General features: G+C 41.4%; 1 protein-coding gene across 1 annotated transcript in view; it reads left to right on the top strand.

Annotated features, from left to right (window-relative positions):
* The first annotated feature begins 1,331 nt into the window (after positions 1 to 1,331).
* phactr1 (phosphatase and actin regulator 1) overlaps positions 1,332 to 8,570 on the top strand; it is an 82,988-nt gene continuing 75,749 nt past the window's right edge. The window contains exon 1 of the mRNA XM_021599614.3: positions 1,332 to 1,805. Coding sequence (XP_021455289.3) covers positions 1,694 to 1,805 — 112 coding nt within the window. The 5' untranslated portion in view covers positions 1,332 to 1,693. The remainder of the gene's footprint in view (positions 1,806 to 8,570) is intronic.

Genomic DNA, 8,570 nt, shown 5'->3' with positions numbered 1-8,570 from the left:
AGTAGACATTTGACTTCAGATTCTAGTAGGGTGAGGCCGGGTGCTGCAGACTTTTCTAGTGCCCACGCCAATTTGTTGATATATATGTTGATGAGGGTGGGGCTTAAGCTGCATCCCTGTCTCACCCCACGGCCCTGTGGGAAGAAATGTGTGTGTTTTTTGCCTATTTTAACCGCACACTTGTTGTTTGTGTACATGGATTTGATAATGTCGTATGTTTTTCCCCCAACACCACTTTCCATCAATTTGTATAGCAGACCCTCATGCCAAATTGAGTTGAAGGCTTTTATGAAATCAACAAAGCATGAGAAGACTTTGTACACCGTTTTCACTGAGGAAATGTACGAGTCTGCTGTTAATGATAATACAGAGGATTTTCCCAAGGTTGTGTCACGTTCTGACCTTAGTTATTTTGTTATGTCTTTGTTTTAGTATGGTCAGGGCGTGAGTTGGGTGGGTAGTCTATGTTCATTTTTCTATGTTGTGGTTTTGTGTTTGGCCTGGTATGGTTCTCAATCAGAGGCAGGTGTCGTTCGTTGTCTCCGATTGAGAATCATACTTAGGTAGCCTTTTCCCACCGTGTGGTGTGGGTGAATATTTTCTGTTCTGTGTTTTGCTTCACTGTTCAGGACTGTTCTTTTTGTCGTTTTATTGTTTTTGTTCAGTGTTCAGTATTCTTATTAAAACAATATGGACACTTACCATGCTGCGCATTGGTCCTCCTCTTCTTCCACCCACGACGAGCGTTACAGGTTGCTGTTGACACATATCCCATGGTAGTTATTGGGGTCAAATTTGTCTCCACTTTTGTGGATTGGGGTGATCAGTCCTTGGTTCCAAATATTGGGGAAGATGCCAGAGCTAAGGATGATGTTAATGAGTTTTAGTATAGCCAATTGGAATTTGTTGTCTGTATATTTGTCATTTCATTGAGGATACCATCAACACCACATGCCTTTTTGGGTTGGAGGGTTTTTATTTTGTCCTGTAGCTCATTCAAGGTAATTGGAGAATCCAGTGGGTTCTGGTAGTCTTTAACAGTTGATTCTAAGATTTGTATTTGATCATGTATATGTTTTTGCGGTTTGTTCTTTGTTATAGATCCAAAAAGATTGGAGAAGTGGTTTACCCATACATCTCCATTTTGGATAGATAATTCTTCATGTTGTTGTTTGTTTAGTGTTTTCCAATTTTCCAAGAAGTGGTTAAAGTCTATGGATTCTTCAACTACATTGAGCTGATTTCTGACGTGCTGTTCCCTTTTCCGTACCCTATTTCTGTATTGTTTTAGTGATTCACCATAGTGAAGGCGTAGACTCCGGTTTTCCGGTTCTCTATGTTTTTGGTTGGACAGGTTTCTCAATTTCCTTCTTAGATTTTTGCATTCTTCATCAAACCATTTGTCATTGTTGTTCATTTTCTTCGGTTTTCTATTTGAGATTTTTAGATTTGATAGGGAAGCTGAGAGGTCAAATATACTGTTAAGATTTTCTACTGCCAAGTTTACACCTTCACTATTACAGTGGAACATCTCTCTCTCTCGCTCTCTCTCTCTCGCTCTCTCTCTCCCCCGTCATCTCCATTTCACATCGCCCGCATCACCTACCTACACGGTCTGCCCGTGCATGAGTCTCGTCTCGCGCAGTTCAGTTGGTTGCTAGTGGAAGGACGTTGCCCGGCAAAGGATACCTAAATGGCGGCGTCACCGGAGAATGAGATAGACCGTCGGCCGATCCGGAGAGTCCGGTCCAAGAGCGATACGCCCTACATCACTGAGTCGCGTCTCTCTCTCCACCTGGAGACAGGTAGGTAACACGCGTTCACAGACACGCACAGTCTGACTGCGTGGACCCAGCAGTCGGCTAGATGTGGGGCTCGCGGCTCGACTCACTGTGTTACAGACATTAACCCAAGGAGAAGCGTGTCATGGAAAACGATTCGATGTATTTCTCCCATTTTGACAATTGTATGAAATCGAGAGGATTGATTTATGGCAGACTGACTGTGTAGCGCTGTTACGTTAATAGCCTGGGTTAAAGAGCCATGCTGCTGCGTCTTGCTGGTGATGGGGATGTGGTGACTAGGCTGCACAGTGACTCATTCATGCATTGTGTATCAGGCAGCTGATAGAGTAAAAGGTTTCTGTAATGGTTACTGGGATGTTGTTTTAGTTAAGGAGGCATCGGTCTTCAAGGTATTTTATATTTTATAGTAAGTATACCTTTTGATATGTCTTCGCCCATCTCTGGCTAGTAAGTATTTAACTGTACTATTCAAAGTAACTTGCCACCAGCTTCCTGTAAATTATTGTGATATCAGAGCAATGACAGAGTACAATACTGTAAAATTAGCCTACTATACTGTAAGAACGTAAATGCTACTGTAATTGCAATATTGGTATTTTAAAGCGTTTTACTGTAATTAAATGGCATTGGTGCAAGTAAGATGGCTGCTACGGAATTTGTATATTACGACATATTTATGAATATTTTGTGTTCTATGTCTTCTTGCACTTCTGGAGGCCTAAACAAATACTTCCAAACTTGCCATGATTACAAGGTAAAACAGACCAGTAGGACATGGCAAATTGCTCAACCAGCAAAAGCTTAAGACTTGCTGCCACCATGATTAGTCCCCATTGAAATATTAAATTATGTGGTACTACTACCACAAATCAGTTCAATTGGTACAGCATTCTCTCTAAAGGGTCCAACAAATATTGCCCCTTACATAGCACGCCTCAAAATATGTTCATGAGTCAGCGATTCTTTCCCCACCCACAACATTTTCCCACAATGCACCATCATTTACAGAACACTTCAGTAAATACTCAGAAAGCAGAAATACAGTACTTTTTTTGTTATAATGTAGTGTAATAAAATTACAGAAATTGCTAACAGTGTATGTAATTATGTATTACAACATACCAATGATTATTTGTTGTTTTATATCACTTACACTTGTAGAGGCACTGTATATTTATAAGAAAAGGTTTTTAGATTCCAAAAGTACGGTATGGTAATGTATTCTGTGGGGTACAGCATTTCTTACTAACGGGTGCAACAAATATAGCCTCTTACAAGGCATGCCTCAAAATATGTTAATAAGCCAGAGATTCTCTCCCCGCACACATTTTTCTACGATGCACTATAATTCCCAGTAAGCAAAACAGGTAATACAGCACTTAACTGTAAAATTGTATTGTAAAATCACAGAAATTGCTGTAATTTTACAGCAGTGTAGCTGAATGCCATTGAACCCCCCTTAATGCATTGCTCTTTACAGTACTATAATATAGAATTACAGTAGCTAACTGTACATTTTTTGCTGTAAGTGTATAGAAATTTGTTACAGTGTAAGCCTATATTCAACCCAATATCATAGACAACATATTATGAAGAAGAGAGCAGGCTATTTAAAACCTTTGATATTATTTTCTATGGATAGTCTGTCTTGCATGGTTAGGCTAACCAACTGACCAGGCATCTTATAGCTAAACTCAATATTCTGCAGTTGGATCCATTTCTGTTTTTAGCAAGATAATGTGACTGCAAGGTTTTTGCTGTCTTGCAGCTTTTCAAATGTCAGAACAGAATGACTTGACTCACTTGCATGAATGCATTTGGACTTGTTATAGAATCTAGGCTGCATTCTGCCTGTCGAAGTGAGGGAGATGATTTGAAGCATTCACTAAAGGTGTCCCAACCAACTGTTGTTTCAGTACCGTGTACTGGTTTGCCTCATTTAAGATGGTCTTGGAAACTGTAAAGAGAAGTTGTAGGCATCCATTGTTGCTATGGTGACTTGGCATAATTATCCCACCATGATGGTAGCCCATGGAGTCCATAGAGAAGCCAACTGCTTTTGGCTTGAAATCTTACATGAACTGTTTTGTCTGTAACTGAACAGATCCAATTTTAGAGGTTGCTTCTGTTTTGGGGTTTGTGTGATCAACCAATAATAGCTTCTTCTGCATATACAACAGCCAGTAGGCGCTGTCCACTCTGTCCCGGTGCTGAAACCGAAGCCACCAGCATTCCAAATCACGCAACAGACAGCCAGATCCCAACAGATTAGCGCAAAACGTTTGTTATTTTCAGAATATATCACAGAGCACATCATTCGTGTCACCTATTCATCTGAGAGTATAAGGGAAGTGGAAATATAATGTTTGTGGATGTGTGTGAAACAACTTCCTGTATCCTATGTTATAAATCCCAGTCACGTGGTGTTCATGTCGGACAGATGCCAACTCTTGGTGGAGGAAACCCACACGGCTGGCTATTGTTCTGCTCTGCCTGGCACATTTGTCATGGCCAGTACTGTCCTACTACTAGTGTTCAGTTTATTTGCTGAGATTATTGGTATTCCATTGTGGATTATAATTTGATTTGTGGTTTGGGTTAGATCATTTTATGAATTGCTTTAATGTAGCCTAAGCTTTTGGTGATTTGTGAATGTAGTTATTTTCAGTTGACACAAGGTAATAAATAGCCTGCAACAGTGCAGCAGTCTATGTAGTCAGTAAAGCATGGCTCCATGAGTGCTCCAGGATATTCTGTACATGAACTCAACAACAGTGCTAGCTTGTCTTAAACAGTGCTCTTTCCCGTACTCTCTCACACATTCTCTCTCACCCATGTCATAGTCTCACATGGCAGTGCTCCCTACAACCCACCTCTCAGACAGTCTAGCTTCTCATAGACACTGTTTTCCGAGAGACACCCACACAGTGCTTTAACCCTCCTCCACATAGACTGCACTCACCGACAGTACCATTAATAGTACCAACATACTGAATCCCAACAGAGTCCCTACACAGCTTGGTGGCAAACATGGCACAGATTTAAGGGGAGGATCTGTCTGAATATATTGCCTGTTAGGGCTTTGGTGGTTGTTAATTGGGTATGTAAATAGCCGTGTTGGGTACAGTGCACACTAGTCACGTTGGTGTCTGATGTGTGACATCACAGCTCGGAGGCTGTCACAGTCAAACCAGTGCCGCTACACTCCTCTGTCACGTCTTGCTACCAGACTGTACACATCAATATTATATCCTTCAGTTTGGCAATGTGGCTTACAAACTATATCACTCGCTTTCTCTCCTCACCCCCCCCCCCCCCCCCCCCCCACTTTGTTTTCTATAGCCTGTCCCCTCTATATCTTCTGTCTCTCTCTCGGCCCATTTCTGTCTGGTTGTAGTAGCACTATATCGTTCTGTCTCCCCTCAAGCTGCCTGCCCTCCCACTCTCTGCTTCCTCATTTGTGTGTTTGTATGTTTAAATCCACAGTTGTTGTAGCATCAACCCACACCTTCCTTTGAAGTGAGTGAGGGTGGCACAGTGCATAGCCATGACTAATATAGCCCTTGCTTCCTCCTCACATGACATGATTTGATTTGGATCTCTTTTAGTCCCCATTTGGACTAATCTTCCAAGAGTCCTTCCTTAAACATTAAAATACCATTTATAATACGAACACATTTTCACATATAACACACTATTACAAACATACATAATATACTATCATAATGACCCAATAAATACTCAATCTAAAAAATATTGATTCTTCATCTACTATAGTCCCACAACATTTCTATGTATTGTATTTAAATGGTTTTAAAATAATGTTTCAATTCATATATTGAAAGGTTTCTAGTTTGCTCAGTTAATTTATTCCATTTCTTTATTGCTCTAAATCTAAATGTTATTTAACCCATTTCTCTTTTCTGTCTGTCCACCATCTTTGCGTTATCCAGTCTATTACTAGTATTTACGGAATGTCTGTCTCTTACCAACTGAATACCGATGTGACATGATATGTGTGTGTGTGTGAGTGTGTGTGTGTGAGTGCGCACGTGTGTGTGTTAGGCTTGCTGGCATTATAAACCACTCCAGAAGGTTTGGTTTTGTGCTGCTGTGTTGCACATTAGTCTAGCCCTCAACCTTTTGCCAAGATAAGATTCTTCTGTAGATCATTCTGTCAACTTGCTGCCATTCTAAATGTTCTGTTCTGGATTGGCATTTCTCTGCTGAACATTCCGGTGTGCCTCCCCCCACTGAGACCTATCCTGAATGCAGCTGTGTGCATGCGTGTATGTGTTTGTGCATGTGTGTGCGGGTGTGTGTGTATATGCAGCTCTCCAGCAATGGTAAATCAGGTCAGCTGGGTGAGGGTTTAGTGCTGTTCTGTTTACAAAAAACATTATTTCCCCCAATGCATTCATTACCCTGCACTGCTCTGCTCTCAGCCCAAACAGCCATCCCACTGAGCCAGCTGTGAATGAGAGAGGGGTGAGCAAGGAAGAATAAGGAGAGGTAGATGGAGAGAGAGAGAAAGAAAGCGAGTGAAAGACAGAGAGAGGCGATAGAGTGACAGCCAGTCATATATAGAGAGAGAGAGCAGAGGGAGACAGACAGAGAAAGAGAGTGGGGTAGAAATAGAGGAATAGAGACTGATGGACAGACAGAGAGGAAGACAGACAGGCAGAGAAAGAGAGGGGAAGAGAGACAGATGGACAAAGACAGAGAGGGAAACAGACAGGCAGAGAAAGAGAGGTGAAGAGAGACAGATGGAGAGGCAGAGAGACAGGTGTAAAGTGAGAGAGAGAGGCCAACTTCCTATGTATCTATCATCATTCATTCAATTTAGACTTACAAATTACCAACCCCCCGGTCTCAGGCTTGGATAACATTGAAGGCCCGGTCGGTCTCCACAGAGTTGGGTAAAGCTGTTTTTATTTATTTTTTGGGCCCTTTATGTGGAACAACTTCCGGAGCTCTCTGAAATGAGATGTTCTGGTCCCCCTTGGCCAGTTCCGGAGTAATGATTGGAGACCTCTGTGTTGATAAATGTGTCTGTTTTCTAATTTTGTATATTGTATGTGTTTGATGTATTTATGCATGGCTCATCTGTAAAAGAGACCGTAGTCTCAGTATGACCTCCCTGTCAAAATGGTAAATAACAATAATAAAAGAGAGCGGCCATTTAACGAGACTGCAGCAGCAGATAGAGAGAGGGTAATGATGATAATGAAAAGGAAGCGTCTTTGAGAGGCTCTCTCGCTCTCTCCCACTGTGTTGACTGTTGACCAGGGCCGAGTTCGTCATCACTGCACAAGAACTCTTCATCACAATGGGCTGAAAGGCCGTCAGCCATTTACTGTTAACATGCACGACTGGATGTTTAATTGCTCAGCTCTGTCTGAGTATTTGCTTGGTATGAGACACACACTCTTAAGAGGACGTATAGATACTTTTATATACGCTCCCATGCACAAACATGCATACAGTTGAAGTTGGAAGTTTACATTCTTAGGTTAGAGTCATTAAAACTCGTTTTTCAACCTCTCCACACATTTGTTGTTAACGAACTATAGTTTTGGCAAGTCAGTTAGGACATCTACTTTGTGCATGACACAAGTCATTTTTCCAACAATTGTTTACAGACAGATTATTTCACTAATAAGTCACTGTATCACAATTCCAGCAGGTCAGAGGTTTACATACACTAAGTTGACTGTGCCTTTAAACAGCTAGGTAAATTCCAGAAAATTATGTCATGGCTTTAGAAGCTTCTAATAGACTAATTTACATAATTTGAGTCAATTGGGGGTGTACCTGTGGATGTATTTAAAGGCCTACCTTCAAACTCAGTTCCTCTTTGCTTGACATCATGGGAAAATAAAAATAAATCAGCCAAGACCTAAAAAAAAAATACCTCCACAAGTCTGGTCCATCCTTGGGAGCCATTTCCAAATGCCTGAAGGTACCACGTTCATCTGTACAAACAATAGTACGCAAGTACAAACACAATGGGACCACGCAGCCGTCAAACCGCTCAGGAAGGAGAAGCGTTCTGTCTCCTAGAGATGAACACACTTTGGTGCAAAAAGTGCAAATCAATCCCAGAACAACAGCAAAGGACCTTGTGAAGACGCTGGAGGAAACAGGTACAAAAGTATCTATATCCACAGTAAAACGAGTCATATACCAACAAACTGAAAGGCCGCTCAGCAAGGAAGAAGCCACTGCTTCAAAACCGCCATAAAAAGCCCAACTACGGTTTGCAACTGCACATGGGGACAAAGATTGTACTTTTTGGAGAAATGTCCTCTGGTCAGATGAAACAAAAATAGAACTGTTTGGCCATAATGACCATCGTTATGTTTGGAGGAAAAAGGAGGAGGCTTGAAGTAACGTCTCAAGACAACAGTCAGGAAGTTAAAGCTTGGTCGCAAATGGGTCTTCCAAATGGACAATGACTCCAAGCATACTTCCAAAGTTGTGGCAAAATGGCTTAAGGACAACAAAGTCACGGTATTGGAGTGGCCATCACAAAGCCCTGACCTCAATCCTATAGAACATTTGTTGGAAGAACTGAAAAATTGTGTTAGAGCAAGGAGGCCTACATCCTGACTCAGTTACACCAGCTCTGTCAGGATGAATGGGACAAAATTCACCCAATTTATTGTGGGAAGCTTGTGGAAGGCTACCCAAAATGTTTGACCCAAGTTAAACAATTTAAAGGCAATGCTACCAAATACTAATTGAGTGTATGTAAACTTCTGA

Source organism: Oncorhynchus mykiss, chromosome 4 (genome assembly GCF_057628025.1).
Source record: "Oncorhynchus mykiss isolate SJ-2025 chromosome 4, ASM5762802v1, whole genome shotgun sequence".
NCBI lineage: Eukaryota > Metazoa > Chordata > Actinopteri > Salmoniformes > Salmonidae > Oncorhynchus > Oncorhynchus mykiss.
Note: the sequence above shows the minus strand (reverse complement) of the source record. Positions and strands in the feature narration are given on the sequence as shown.